The following is a 16,327-nucleotide window of genomic DNA, read 5'->3' on the forward strand; positions in this document are numbered from 1 at the left end:
CCCCTCCCAGGGACTCCAAGAAGGCCGGGTACTCTACACTGCCATTTGGCCCGTAGGCACAAACGACAGTGAGAGACCTATCCCCGACCTGAAGGCGCAGGGAAGCGACCCTCTCGTTCACTGGGGTAAACTCCAACACATGGCGGCTAAGCTGGGGAGCTATGAGCAAGCCCACACCAGCCCGCTGCCTCTCACTGCGGGCAACTCCAGAGTAGTAGAGAGTCCAGCCTCTCTCAAGGAGTAAAGTTCCAGAGCCCAAGCTGTGCGTGGAGGTGAGAAAAATCAGGCTAGGAAATCCAGCCTTGGAACATAGCATGTTGCTCATTTCACTTCAGTTGCTTGCACCATACATTGTATTATTGACAATAACGTAATACATTTGTTTTTGGGTTTTAATGAACATTATTTCCCAGAAGCCTGAACCTGTCGAAGCTGAAACGTCACCAGTCGATGCTGGTCAACTGCTGAGATTGTTGAACTGAGGTAACGAGTTAAGACATGGCTTTAACTATCACATGTGTTCTTATGTGTTTTACAACTTAAAAAGTTGAGAGTGAGACTAAAATCAGAAACACACAGCTAGTGTTGTGCTACTTGGATAGAAGAGTCTAGTAAATAACGGTGGCATATAATATGTGTACCACCATGTAGTCTAAAGGGAACTGTAGTCTAAATAAAATATCATTAATCAACTTTGTTAAAACCGCAAAGGTTTCAACTTTCAGTAGTATGTGTTGTAGTGAAATATGAAAAAATATTCTGAGGAATGCGTTTAGTTTTCTTACAATGACCGATGAAAAGATGCTAAATGAGAGCCTGCATAGAATCTAGTGGAACAGAGGCTAAACAGATGTGTTGACATGACTTTCTATATTGCATTCCATCACAGATGAAGTGATTTCAGTTTAATCCATATCAGCAGAGTGGTCCTGAAGATGACATTGTTGCTCAGGTGGCCAGGCTGTCCACCACAAGTCCAGACTGAATTATGGTGACATTGATTTGATGAAATGCCATGAAATTAATAAAGATACCCAGGGTCCCGAGGATAAAGCCCGGTAACTTTGGTGAGCCTCTGACCTTTCCTCTAGTACCACTATCAAGTCACAATTTTAATTTGTGTAATACTTTGGTTTATGACCACATTTGCGCAAACCTAACTGCTAATTTGCATGTCAACCAAGGTTTGTAGCAGTTTGTAGCATACAGTAGGGAAAATAGTTAGTACTATAAAGTTAAGCACATATTAAATATTGTTTTAATTGTAGTGGACAAAAAAGCAGGAAATAGAAATACTCAAGTTCTGACTCCATAGCGTGAGTAAAGATGATATCATGCATTTGCTTGTTGTGAAAAACCTGAAACGTTCAGAGGCTTCTAGGCCACCCAGTGAGCTTTCACTGAGGGGAGAACAAAGACTGGCAGCTAAATGAGCTGATGAATTTATGTTGGTGTAAACAACATCTGCCAAATTTCCTTCTACTGCTACCAGAGTTAAATGCCACCCATCTGATTGAGAGAGGAACATGGATGAACAACAATGACAAACTGTGAGTTTAAAACCTCCCACTGAAAAACAGATGGGAGAAAGAGAACACAGAAGAAGTTGGAAGGGTACAGAAGAGATGAAAAAGTAAGAGACAGTGAAAAAGTCAAAGAAAAGTGCATGAGGACACTAAAAGAAAGTAAAACAAAGTGATTTAAAAACAAAGAATACAAAAAATAATCACATGGTTTGTAATACTAAAACTATGATTGAAGCAAAGGATGATAGAAGCCTTAAAAATGGCTTTTTTTGGAGAACTCCCATAACCCTAGGACCCTGTTCAAAATTAATTCCTATCTTACTGCTGCCCTAAACCTGCTCCTGAGCACCACTCCCATTATGGCTGTGAATAATGACTCATGATCTTCTCTGAGACAGTCAGAAATATGAGAAGTCAAATTGTACCCCAGAATTATGAGTCAGTTAATCTTCCTGTTATATCAGATATGTTATTTTTGATGTTATACTCTCATAAACATTGTCTTCTATCATCATGGTTTCTTTGAAATCCTATTTATTAAACTACTAAAGAGGCTACTGGGAACATAGCTCCCTATGTTTAACAAATTACCAACTCTTCTTTAGACTGTCCCTCTGTAAAAAACGTCCATGGATACATCTCGAGACTCTTATATGTACAGTCCTTTTCCTCGCTTGTGTCTTTTCTTGTGTAGTCCTGCCTACATAAGATGTGAGGGAAAAAGGCAAAAAGAGAGGACTCAAGGAAACGTTATTAACAATATGAGACGTTCTTCATCTGAAGTATCCAATCGCCAACTGATGTCTAGGGGTGTGTTGGTTCATAAAAACCTCTGCAAAGGATGTTCTTATGTATCCTCTCTCATGACTCCTCCAGCAGCCTCCTTGCTCCGCAGAGCAGTAGCAAGAGCTTTGGGTCATCCTTCATGATGCCAGACCGGAATGACTTCCGGGTTGGACAAGGATGGAGGAGCGAGGATCAATAAAATAACAGAACTGGGATTCACCAATCCACTTGTTAAGTAGCGACATAACATTGCGTTTCTGGTTCCAAGCTTTGGTTCATTCTCCTCAGTTCAATATGCCATTGTGTTGTTTTCCCCATTATTTCAATAGATCTGAATCAAAAATCATGGGTCAGCTGTCGTTTCAACAGAAAAAGAAACGGCTACAGGTGATTAGATAAGCCACGGTATTTTTAAATTAATATTTAATTTAATAAAAAGAATACTTCTAACAGTGCACTGTTTTGCTACCTCATAAAATTAAACACTATACAGTCACACATTTTATGCTGATGAAAGTAATGCGAAAAGCTGGGAACTATTAAAAACAAGTTAGACATAAAACACAATTATATATATATATGAATAAATTTGCTACAATGGGTAACAGAGTTTGGTAATCATGCTACCAGGTTGAACGGCTCCACTAACTACTAAAAAAAATTTTGTCCTTTATTTTACTCACAGTGATGTATCACAAAAAAAAAAGATGTTATTGTGAGGGTGACAGGCTCCATCGTTTCAGTCTGGGGGAGAGCAGTGTTAGAATCCTGTGAGAAACATTGTGTTATTATCCAGGACATTCCACAACCCTGGCCATGTTTATTACTGTGACCTTATGGTGGAAGCTTATTTTAACTCAGTGATCCTTTTTTAAACCAAACCAAGTATCGTGGGTCCCTAAACTTGTCCAAGTTGTTTTTGTGTTCAATCCTAATCAAGCTGCTTTTGTGCACTGACCATGACAGAATTGATCTGGTAAATGTGCCAGTGAAAGGGTCCCATAGCTTCTATTCTAAGGTCAAGGTTAGAGAATTTGGTACCCCACCCACTTCTTCAAAGAACAGACACTGACTGTTGTCTTGTTTGTGACTGCTGGCCTTTTTCATAACTGCCTTTTCTTTTAGAGTCACTACACTAAATGGATGATAAAGTTCCATTAAATTCTTTGAGAATTTCTAATCTGGATTTTGTTAGTGACAGAGACAACATTACGTTTGTCTCAAATTAGTAGTCCTGGTCTTGCTGAGAACATCTCTAACATTTGAGCCATTTTTGTCATTGACCTGGAAAAATGTATTCATGCTTTTATTTCATCCTGTCTAGGCTATTGTAACTCTATGTATTGCACTCAGTAAAAAAAACAAAACATCTTCAGCTGGTCCAGAATGCAGCAGTTCTGCTTTAAACTACTGGAACTATAAGAAAAGAACACATAACACCGGTTCTAGCATCCCTCACTGGCTTCCCATTGCTTCTAGATTACAGCTCCAATTCGTTTCATCATGTATAGAGCCTTGAATGGTGTTGCCCAAGGTACAGTTTCTGGTTAGAGGCACTGGAAGAGAATGTTGCTGAGTCTAGACTTTCAGAGTGACTTTGCTATTTGAATTACTGCTCACAATCCACACAGCTGCATCTGTATTTTCTCTTAAGCATCAGCTAAACCAGCAGCTCTATCAGTGGTTGGAAATACTAGTGTACACCACCCAGGTGTCCTGGTAGAGAATTCAAAACACTTTGTAGTTGTAGGTGACTGCACCATGGTTGCTGAATTCATCAGGATGTGACATTAAAAGTGAATTTTTTAAGACAGATTGTAAAATCTATTTTCTCAATATTGCATTTATCTGCCTGTCATTAGCAACATATGTAAACATTTTAAGTCTTGTGTTTGGGACTCCTAGTTTACTACTAACTGATTTTTTTCCTTAGATTTTTTTAAATCAAAGAGCTAGACATTTTCTAAAACATTTGTTAATCTTTTGTACTAATGATTCAAATGGGAGAGTTTCCTGTGGTACATCCAAAATGGCTCCTCACACGTCACTATCTCTATAGAAGCAGGCATGATTGTGTGTGTGTCAATAAACATCAGCATATAGGTGGCAGGGGCAGTGTGTAGGTGTGTGTGTGTGTCCATGCCTTGTGTCTGATAGTTGAGTCTCCTCAATTCCACAGGATCTGAGGAGTGGGCCAGCAGTGAGTCCTTGACCCCTGCCATGTGCTCATCCTTGGCAGGAGATGTTCGCTTCCTGGAGGAAAGACAAAATGATATAATGACACAAGGTAACCGTTTAACCGAGTTAGGACATGCCACTGTTAGGTATTTTTAGTCAGATAGAAATTGGATAGATACTTTATGTATTAGAAATGTTTAGTGGAGAATAAAATCAATCAATCAATCAATCAATCAAAAGATAGGATGTCTAGTTAGACTGTTAAATGCTTAGGCATGCTTATGAGTTTCTACAGGGTACATCTGGTCAAGGATAACTAGAGAGAAGAGTTGATGACTATCAGCAGACAGGGTGTTTAATATTATTATTATGACATGTATAACTGTAGCCTTAGCCATAATATGTTCTTATGTTTGAGTCACGACATGTTCTAGAAGTCTGTGAGAATGTTTTTAGTTACACACCACTTAATCAACAGACACACACACATTCACACGTTGATTTGCTTCATGTTTTGACTATTGCTATGGCCAGCTGCAGAGCTGGTAACAGAGACGTCTCGGTTGACGTTTCTGTGTAGTATGGGGCTAGCCCAACCGAGGGGATATAATGTATAGGCCTGGTGGGTTCAGGGTCTTTCATCTTACATCTGCCTGCGTGCAGTTTGTAGGTGCAAGATACCTGAGCGTGTAATGTTAATTTTACCTGTGATCCTTTGAATAAATCAGCACTGTTTTGAAGTTACTTGGACTGTCTCGTCTCTGAGTTAGCAATGGTAACAAGAGCCATAGTCCTACACCACAGTGACTAAAAGTTAGTTCTTATTGGGGAAAATAAAGTAAAAACCTTTATGCCTGATAGCAGCAGGTGGCAATCTACAAGAGCAGAGCATCACTACACAGCTCAGTAAAATACATCTTGTAATGAGAAATATGCTAAACAAATGATAAATCATGATTTGTATTTGAGGATCATTCTGAGGAGATCAGTGGGATTTGTGAACTCGGCACATAGCTGAACGGCAGAAAACACACCCAAAACAAACAAACATGCCAGAATGTACTCCGACACTAACTAATACACAAGACACACATGCTTATAAGTGCTGTCAGCTGAAACTGATTTGAAAAAAGCTTTAAAGCTGCTGGAATGATGTGTAACAGAGACAATGAGCATCTGCCATTTCATATCATCACTGTGAGAAATCATAAATATGACCCAAAGGCATGTTTTACACAGCAGAGAAGATGTACAGAGGCAGGGCAACAGCTAAAGGAGAGGGCGGGGGGTGAAGCAGTGTAAGAACTGGCAGAGACACTAACCTTTCTTGTTTGCTGCAACGACAGACAGCAGGCAGACATTGAACAAGGGAGCAAAGAGAGTCAGGATTAATTTACAAGTTGTCAGCAGTGGAAATGCCACAGAGTGTCACAGTGAACAGGATGCACACCTAACAGCACCTTACTACTCCTACTCCTCCCTGTGCTCCTTTTCTGATCCGCTGCCAGCCGAGCAGCTTCACCTTCCAGCTTCTGAGAATTTCAGCTAACTCATCTTCATTCTTTGCTGTTTAAAGTGGACTATCTACAAACTGGGTATGTCCACTGTTCATCTTCAAAAAAATGATTGTAGCAATAAACAAACAAGAGCATACAGGAGAAAACAGCCAGTGTCATTCATTTACATTCTGTGTTCTGGTTGCCACCCTTAAAGGGAAACAGTGACCTTGAATAAGCCTTGACTGCTCCTGACCCATGTCAGTGACACAGTGAATGTATCTGTCTCACATAAAAACTACATTCAGTTGAAATAGCTCACAAGCACACTCTATCCTTATACTTCCATCGATACTTAGTGAGGGCAGGTCCCTGCTCGTGAACCTATGATAGGTTCCTTTGTATTGTACTCTGGCTGAAAAAAACTTTGAAAAAAATCAACTGGACTAGATTTCTAGGTCGAAGACATTTCACCTCTCATCCAAGAGGTTTCATCAGTTCTGACTGACTGGTTTTGAGCTGGAGATATTTATCCCCCTTGGTGGTGTTTCAGTCCTTTGAAGGCCAACAATGTCCCCTAACGACTGAGTGGTTATAGCCCAGTATCAGTGAGAGTTGTGTTAGATATTTTTAGTCAGATAGATATTGGATAGATACTTTAGGTGTTACGTCCATGACCCGGGCCGCCCCATGTACCTCGGTAGCAGGCACAGGTAGTTCCAGCAGCTCCGCCCCCGCACAGGTGAGGGTGCATTCCAGGCGACGAGGCACACCTGCTCTCCATTATCGGAGCAGTATATACGTCCTCGTCGCCAGATTATTATGTGTTATCCTGTTGGTACTGTAACTACGTTTCATGTTCATGTCAAGGCCTCAAGTTTATGGACTTGTTTTTGATCTGCGCTCCTTTCGCAACATTGTGAACTGTTATTGCGCATTGTTCTGTTGCATCGGTTTTCGTGCCCTTCTCACGTTTAAAGGGGTTTTTTGGTTTTTGGACTGCTTTTTGTGAATTGCTCCTCCTCACAGAGCTCCAAGGCAATCCTGGGACAGCGCCACCATCCTACGTCGCACCGCTCAGCTACCAGCGCTGCCTCATCAGGGGACCCACACACCGAACCCGAGATCTCTGGCACCAGTCTCCCCCTCCCTGGGCCTGCGGTGCACTCAGCTGTTCAGGTCCCCAGAGTGACTACCAGAAACAATCTATACCATACCTGCAGCTTGTTCTTAAACTCTCTCTCTCTGTTCTTATTTAGCGAGCTACGCCTCTAATACACCCCGGGAAACAGAAGTCCAGTCAACTCGGTGTGCCCAGCTGCCCCAAGATCAGCGGACAAGACCGGCTCTGTTTTGTTTGTTTTCGTGGAGCATTAAATACGTTTTTCTTGTCTAGCCTGGGTTCGAATCTGCATATTTACTGGGTCCTAAACAACTCGCACACAGCTCGCCGTAACACCTCTAGTAGCTGTAGTAACAATGACACAAGCAAAGGAGGAAATTAGTACAGGCACAGTATAAAAACTCTTATTAGTTGGAGAGAAATGGATGAATAAATCAAACACAGTACTTTCCCAGAGAGACGGATGCTCAAGTCCAGTGGGAAACATCGTGTTCTTTATCGATGACCATACAGCAACCACAAGGGCATGTTGATTATTATAACACTCATGACAAAGGCACTATAAAGTTAAGGAAACAGGTCATATACTCAATACTAAAAACATCAGTAATGTTCTCCATCTCTGAAAAGCCAAACCTATGTTAACCCTGGTTTTGCCCTGATCTTTGTTGCACTCTTTATGTGCTACAGATCGCAGCCTCTTGGGTCTAAAAGGCAGATCCGCTCCCATCCTGGGTTGTACCTGCAAAGGGAGCCTCCACAGGCCATCTCTGAAATGAGCCATACTGGTTTGAAATAACACATCTTATAAGCTTGGATCAGCGGGGGCACGGAAGAAGTGTGATGTGGACTTGAACAACAATGGCTACAGTGGGCAAGAAATAAACACAAGGCCTGAAGATAGCAGAGTTGGGTGAGGTTTGAAGGATAGAAAAACAGGGAGAGAACACTTCTGGACATTTTTTTACTTGATCTATTCAAACTTGTGCTAAATCTAAGTTAATGCAGCTTTAAACAAAATTCAATAGGCCTTTTGCAGAGACATTTGGATACCACAGTACAAATAGCACAGTTTTGGATAATAAAATTTGTGATGGTTTAATTCTATTTAGGTGCTTCAGTTTAAAGGTCCTGGTGTGCTGCATGCTGCCTCTTCATTACCTCTCATGTCAAAATATCTGTGGAAAAGTTCTGGTTGAATGTTGTGCACAAGAAACTACACACACATTACTTATAATTCAAATCGCCACCTGTGACAGGGCTAACAATTTACACATTTGTTCATACCTGTATGTATGTATAGCTTCTTTATATGTGTATTTAAATTAAATTACCGATATTTTGGAGTTTATAGTGCACATTTTTAATCAGGATTATCAACTACAGTAAATCCTCACCTTGTGACTCCATTAAAGTTGTGAACTGAAGATTTATATTTGTTTCTAGAGGCTAGGAAAAAATCCATCCCCATAGGGTACTCCAGGTTGTTCATGTTCAAGGATAACTAGATAGAAAGTTGATTACTGTTAGGAGACAGAATGTTTATTATTATTATAATGACGTGTTTAATCATAATCGTAATCATAATATTTTCTTATGCTTAATGTCATGACATGTCACTAGATGTCATGTCAGAATGTCTTAGATACACACCACACCATCAACAAACAATCACACATTGATTTTCTTCATGCTTTGACTACTGCTATGGTCAGCTGCAAAGCTGGCACCGGAGACGTCACGGTTTGGTGTCCCTGAGTAGTGTTAGGTATTTTCTTAGTTAGGTAGATATTTAGAGATTTGTTGTCTAGAAATGTGTAGGGTAGACAGGATGTCTAGCTCAGGCTGTTAAATGCTTAATTCATTGTCATGAGCTTGCTACAGGCTGCATGTGGGCCTCAAGGTCAACTAGATTGAAGAGTCTGCAGGCAGGATGAATATTGCTATTATTATTGCTATGTTCAGCCGTAATCTTAATCATAATATCTTCCGAGGCTTACTGTTCGGACATGTCCCTGAATGTCCTGTATGTTTTTAGATACACACCACATAATCAACATTCACACACATTATTTTCTTCATGTTTTGACTACTGCTCTGGTCAGCTGCAAAGCTGGCATATCAGGTGATGTCACGGTTTGACGTTGCCTGCGTAGAATGGGGCTAGCCCAACCATGTGATTAAATTGTATAGGCTATTAGGTTCAGGGTCTTTTCATCTTCCGGGCTGCCTGCGCGCAGTTTTGGGGGTGGAAGATGCCTGGACGTGTAATGTTAATTCTTGCCTGTGATCCTTGAATAAACCAGCACGGTTATATTTTTTTATATACTCAAGTGGTCCGCTTCATCTCTCTGAGTTCCTGGTTGAAAGAACCGGACGTGGCTTTATAATAGATAGAGCCTTTAGTAGTATGGGGCTAGCCCAAAGTGATATGATGTATAGGCCTGTTATGGTTCGGGGCCTTTCATCTTCCAGCTGCCTGCGTGCATGTTGGAGGTGCAAAGACTCCTGAATGTTAATTTTACCTGTGTTCATTGACTAAATGAAAGTTACTTGGACTGCTTCGTCTCTCAGAGTTGATGTGGTGAAAAGAACAGGGGTCCAACACTATACTTAATTGCATACACCACATCACTCTGTTTATGTCTGGGTGTTTTGTCTTTCAGGTGGACCAGTCTCTGCCGTAGGGTGTTCCCTGGTTTAAAGTTAACTGGGATATTGTGGTTGCGAAAGATCCTTTTTAACTTCTCTGATAAACCAGCCACATAAGGGATGACAGTGTTATCCCCTCTTGTTTCTGGTTTCTCCCGGTTGGTGGTTCTCGTTACCTGTCTTTGGATCCTCTCCTGTGGACCGACGCCTATTGTCCTGGTGGGCATGTTTGGGCAGAGATCTCAAAACAGGATTGTAGATGGGCTATAACGACTCAGTCGTTAGGGGACATTGTTGGCCTTCAAAGGACTGAAACACGACCGAGGGGGGATAAATATCTCCGGCTCAACACCAGTCAGTCAGAATTGATGAGGTTTCCTTCACCTGTCTGTATCTCTAAGAAAATTCTCCCTTTTCATAGACTAGCAAAGGAATTGTTTTTCTTTCCATCACATCATTTTTAGAATGCATTCTGGATTTGCTTTTTCCTGAACAGAGTTTATCAGTTCAACAGCCTATTCACAATTCAGATTTTACTCTTACTATAGGTTATCAGCAGACTTTTGATTGCTATGTAACCATAAGTTAACTTTGACAAAAATAAAGCTACATACTCTATATTCCTTGTGATGGTTTACTTGAGTTTTAAGCCACAAGAGTTGATATTCATAGATTTTCCAGTACAAATATTTCTGAACAAATCCAAGAGAGGACAAGAGTAAACAGAAGAATGAGGAAAAGACAAAATGAGTGTTTGAGCAGAGCAGTAGCCATCTGGAAGTCACCATCAGCCGAGCTGTGGCTCCAGATGTTTGACCCGAGCACAGGAAGCACAAGCCAAATGTTAGCCTTGAAGAGCAAGGTTACAGGCAACTCACAGCACCTGTCATGCAATGGAGGACCTCTTGCCTTTAGGCTGGCTCAGCCAAGATGAATGTCTATCCCTAATCTAGAGAATACTTTACTCAATTTATTGGTGCCTGCCTCTTGTAAAATGTTCTTGTTATCTGTCGTGATGAAGGAAACACCCCAGGTCTCCCTCTGGACTGGGCTAAAATGATTGCTCAACCAGACAATATGAGAAGGAACACAATGAACATACACTGCCTTCAAGGGCCACACAAACTACTGCTTTTCTTAATCACAGATGACACAGAGGTAACATTTGTAAGATGAAAATATTGTTAAATGCTATTTCACTTGCAGAGAGGGTGTAAATATTTATACAACTGGAAATTTATTGTGATATGGATTACATTTAAATAGCTGTTATCTTTAACATGTTAGGTTATTTTTTAGTTAGATAGATATTCAGAGATTTGTTGTCTAGGAATGTTTAGTGCAGACAGGGTGACTAGCTTAGGCTGTTAGCTGTTCAGCCTGCAGTGCAGACTGCAGGCACGTCAAGGTTACAGGACAAGAGCTGTTAGTGTCAACTGTAATGCTAGTCTTAATATTTGTCTTAATGTGTAAGGTTATGTCCAATTGTTTTAGATACACACCACGAAAACAACAGTCACGCACCTTGACTTTTCCTCATGTTTTGGCTAAACGTTATAGCAGCTGCAAGGCTTGCTTATCGGGTGACGTCACGGTTCGACAGCCCAGAAAGGATTAATATTGTATAGCAATGCTTGGGTCGGGGTCTTTTGGGTTTCCGGGCTGCTTTGGCAGCCTGGGGGTTGGAAGATCTCTGGACTGGAAGTGTGAATTCTTGCCTGTGACTCTTTGAATAAACCAGCACGGTTATATTTTTTATATACTCAAGTGGTCTGAGTCGTCCCTCGGAGTTCCTGGTTTGAAAGAACCGGATGAGGCTTTATAATGGTTTTCAGCAAAACACATGGTTAACTTCTGTTATTGCACTTCTGGTTAGATGCTAAACTATATTTCGTTACCTTGTACTTGTACGTGGGTAATATAATAAAGTTGAATCTAATCTAATCTAATCTAATCTTAATAAATAATTTATTAATAAAAAGTATGTATGCATGACTGCGATGGATTGGCGACCTGTCCAGGGTGTACCCTGCCTTCGCCCGATTGCCGGCCGGGATTGGCTCCGCCCCCGCGTGACCCCGTTCAGGGACTAAGCGGTAGAAAATGAATGAATGAATGAATATATACATGAGAAAGGCTTTGTTTATATTCTGCATTCATCAAACAAGCAAATCCCACAGAAATTAAAGATTACGATTACCATAACAATGGTAATCAGAAAAAGAAACTAAGAGATTGCTGTGCTATTAATCCACTCACACTACAACGTTTACTTTTATAGAGATATAATGCTGTATTTGCATCTTTACTAAGAAGAGCGCTCTCCTTTTCAGCATCCTCTTTGATTGCTGTAGCGGCTTTTAAAGAACATCTTAACTGTAATATACATATAAATGACATGTTTCCCCAGAAACGTGGAGGATTCATTCAGCTTTCATCTGTCATCTGAACTGATGCAGTGCTCTGGTCAAAGAGTTTATTTTACTTAGAGACCTTTTTTCTTTATGAAATAGTCTGAGAAGGTGTGGTCTGATGTTTTTATTTTTTAGACAAGTGCACGTCTTTCAAACGTGTGTGTATTTTTAACGATCTAGCATGGTCGAAAATCTGAGGCCCCCACTTTCACTCTAGATATCTCCATATAGGGGGGCAAGTTGCAGCTTTTTTCTGGTTCAAGGACAGAGTTGAAAGAAAGCATTAACAACATTAGTGAGCGAGGACTGTGTTTGGAAACATAAATAAAGTGAAACGTAAGTTTCAGTAATCATTTTCCTGCAGTTTCTTGCCATATCTTGGGCTTTTATTCAGAATTAGCACTGGAAACTCTGCATGTGGCTTCACTCTAAAAACCAGTGTCTAACACACACCTGCTGTTTTGTTTGCCAGACTCACCTCTTAAAAAGCAGGATTGCAATAACTATGATGATGATGACAATGACAGCCAGGACTGGACCCATCACCCACAGCATCTCTGGTTCCTCAGTTTGTCGGGTCATCCCATTGTGGAGCTTCACCATGAAGGGCTCGGAGAACGGACTGGCTGCAAATGTTCTCTGCTGTAAATGACCAGAAGATGATCCACTAAGTTATACACAACAGAACAGATCAGAGCCCTGTTCAAAGGTTGCTGAACTTCAGAATAACTTGCTGTTATCAGGCTAAAATAATTCTGTTAATTGTCATACAGCTAAATTTTTAAAAGTATTTTGAGATTTATTCTGGATTAACATACTGTATGTTGAATAAGAGCACGCTTTTATACTGAAATAAATGCAAACTAGACAGCACTCAAAGCACAAACCTTCTCCAAGGTAGCTCACTGTCCCCATCATGTCATTCCGCCATGATAGTTTGACCCTCATAATATGATTCCTTGACTATGACAACCTACACCTGGCATTTGGAATCACAGTGATATCGTTATCAGTGTGAAAGTTATTCAAGAAAAACAATATTTCAGTAATGGTGGTTTTCTTCAGGCTGTCACTCAGAAAGTTTTGAAGGTATAGTACTCAGTAAACTGACCCAACCAGTAAACTGACCCAAATGATTAAAGATGGACATTAGTGAAGCAGGAATTCATATAGAGCTGTGGGAGAACGTTACTTTAACTCCTACCTACACACACAGCATGGTGACAGGCTGCTTCAGGCGAAGGCAGCTGGTTAATTGTGACAGTGAATAGAAAGCAGCAGGCGAAGGGGTAGCAGAGGAGGACAGCTTATTGTGAAGAGTGCCCACTGAGGCTAGGGAGGAAGGAAGAAATGGTAGAAGATATGCATCAGCAACATCCTTTGAGGACACAGGATGAGCTGTGATTAACACCCATCACTGGTACAGGCTTGTGCCGACAGTATTGTTAGATTTTACACAAATTCTTTTATTGAAAGCGTGAGAAGTGAAGAAAGGAGAGGACTGTTTAAAATCAAGTTTACTCAAAAGTTTACTCAAAAGTCTGGGTACAGGTGAAGCCATACAGCGCTGGGATCAGAGCGACAGAGCTCCCACAGGAAATCCATTCTCTGAACCCTGAGTTACATGCTTTCAGTGCATTTATCTACTTGAGCTAGGCCTGCCTTGGACAGAGGTACAACATTTCATGCTTCGTAATCCTATTGGCCATTTGGCATGAGCAGGTCAACCCCTGCCTGCTCCTGCTTCCTGAAGTGTGATCTAAACCAAGTGTGTGTGTGTGTGTTTCTCGGGTGGCAGCTTGATCATGATAAATGAACACTGAACAATGGGTGGTCTTGGCTGCAGGCCCCCCTGTCTCTGCAAGACACTCCATGATAAAGCAGAACTTGGAATATGCTAAGTGAGTCTAGGTGAAGGTGCAAAACAGGAAAACGGGTCTTTGTTAAAATGTAAAATGGGCTGTCTGGTTACCTGAAGGTACAGACACTATGGCTAAACAGAAGTTAAAGCAGGCAGTTTTTACTTCAATATCACTTGACTCTCATTCATACAATTAAAAGATATATAAGCAAGTGTTAGGTAATTTTTTAGTCAGATAGATATTGGTTAGATATTTGTTGTATTAGAAATGTTTAGTGGAGACAGGATGTCTAGCTCAGGCTGTTAAATGCTTAGTCATTCTCATGAGTTTTTTGCAGGGTGCATATGGCCAAGGACAACTAGATAGAAAAAGTTTGCAGGCAGGAGGATTATTGTTATTATTATGATATGTGTAACCGTAATTGTAATCATAATATTTTCTTATGTGTAATGTCATGACATGTCACTAGAGGTCATGTCAGAATGTTCTTAGATACACACCACTTAAACAACATTCACACACATTGATTTTCTTCATGTTTTGACTATTGTTATGGTCAGCTGCAAAGCTGGCATATCAGGTGACGCCACTGTAAGGCTGAAAACCATTATAAAGCCTCATCCGGTTCTTTCAAACCAGGAACTCAGAGGGACGACTCAGACCACTTGAGTATATAAAAAATATAACCGTGCTGGTTTATTCAAAAAGTCACAGGCAAGAAGAAGCAGCAAGCCCCCGAACCACGCATTGCTATACAATATTAATCCTTTCTGGGCTGTCGAACCGTGACGTCACCTGATATGCCAGCTTGGCAGCTGAGCAGAGCAGTAGACAAAACATGAAGAAAATAATGTGTGTGGCTGTTGTTTTCGTGGTGTGTATCTAAAACAATTTGACATAACATTACACATTAAGACAAATATTATGGTTACTTTTACCGTCATAATAACATTTGTCCCTGACTTGAGCCCTTCTGCCTTAACCAACCTTGCATTTAACATCCTGAGGAGACATCCTGGCTACACTAAACATTTTCTAATACAACAGATCTCTAATCCATATCTATCTAACTAAGAAATTACCTAACACCACGGTTTGACGTCCCTGTGTAGTATGGGGCTAGCCCAACCGAAGTGATAAAAATGTATAGGCATTATGGTTCAGGGTCTTTCATTCTTCATCTGCCTGCGCGCAGTATTGGAGGTGGAAGTTACCTGGACGTGTAATGTTAATTTTACCTGTGATTCTCTGAATAAACCAGCACGGTTATTTTTTTATATATCCAAGTGGTCTGCTTCGTCTCTCTGAGTTCCTGGTTAAAAGAGCCAAAGAAAGCTTACAACGAAAATAGCTTTTACAAGGAAAATAAATATATTAAAATTAACCAAAGGTCAGTAGTTCTGGACAATCATCAATAGAGCTGTAATATATATAAGCAAGGAAAATAAAGGTATGAAAGGTAAATAAAAGAAAATGAAGAACTGAAAAGTAACTAAAAGAAACCAGAGAAATGCATTTCCTGTCGTAAATGCGTGCGGATGCTAATAAGCTGAAAGATCGTCCTGAATGTTCAGCTCCTCAAGGACATTCACGTTTCTCTTCAGAATTTTTCTAAACTTCATACTTTCATAATTAGTTTCAGTCTGAAAATTTTGCCCCATTCAAATGAATGGGAAAATTCTGCTTCAGCACACTCTCACCTATTTCAGGTAGCAAAATGTTCAGCTCAAATCAAACCTGTACATGGAAGAATTTGAGAAGAAAGCCCTGACTTCCTTCGCTGGCATCGCTCCCAGCCATTGGTTCCGCTACGTGGATGACACATGGGTTAAAATCAGGACCCAGGAGGTAGAAGCTTTCACCAAGCATATCAACTCGGTGGATGACAACATCAATTTCACTCGTGAGGATGCCAGGGATGACTGCCTGGCCTTTCTGGATTGTGCAGTCCACTTGGGAGGGGACAGAAGCCTGAAAGTAGAAATATATCGGAAACCTACACACACAGACCAATACCTGCTTTTTGACTCACACCACCCACTTCAACATAAACTGGGAGTCATCAAAACTTTGAATCACAGGGCAGAGGAAGTGCCCACAACAGCAGAAGGGGCCAAGAAAGAAAAATTACACATCCAGAACTCCCTTAAGGCTTGTGGATACCCTAAGTGGGCCTTCACCAAAGCTAGGAAGAGACCCAACACCAACAGGGAGAAATCGGAAACAAGAAGGGATAACACTGTCATCCCTTATGTGGCTGGTTTATCAGAGAAATTAAAAAGGATCTTTC

At 40.8% G+C, this 16,327-nt stretch overlaps 1 protein-coding gene across 10 annotated transcripts in view; it reads right to left on the reverse strand.

Moving 5' to 3' along the window:
• Positions 1-16,327, reverse strand: part of ptprfa (protein tyrosine phosphatase receptor type Fa) — a 562,000-nt gene that overhangs the window by 110,134 nt on the left and 435,539 nt on the right. For all 10 annotated transcript variants that reach the window (XM_020620922.1, XM_020620921.1, XM_020620919.1 and 7 more), the window contains 3 exons: positions 12,654-12,817; positions 5,813-5,824; positions 4,456-4,565 (listed from right to left, as the gene is read on the reverse strand). In XM_020620922.1, the coding sequence (XP_020476578.1) occupies positions 4,456-4,565; positions 5,813-5,824; positions 12,654-12,817 (286 nt within the window). The remainder of the gene's footprint in view (positions 1-4,455; positions 4,566-5,812; positions 5,825-12,653; positions 12,818-16,327) is intronic.

The sequence above is a fragment of the Monopterus albus genome, unplaced genomic scaffold, assembly GCF_001952655.1.
Source record: "Monopterus albus unplaced genomic scaffold, M_albus_1.0 scaffold250.1, whole genome shotgun sequence".
NCBI classification, from domain to species: domain Eukaryota; kingdom Metazoa; phylum Chordata; class Actinopteri; order Synbranchiformes; family Synbranchidae; genus Monopterus; species Monopterus albus.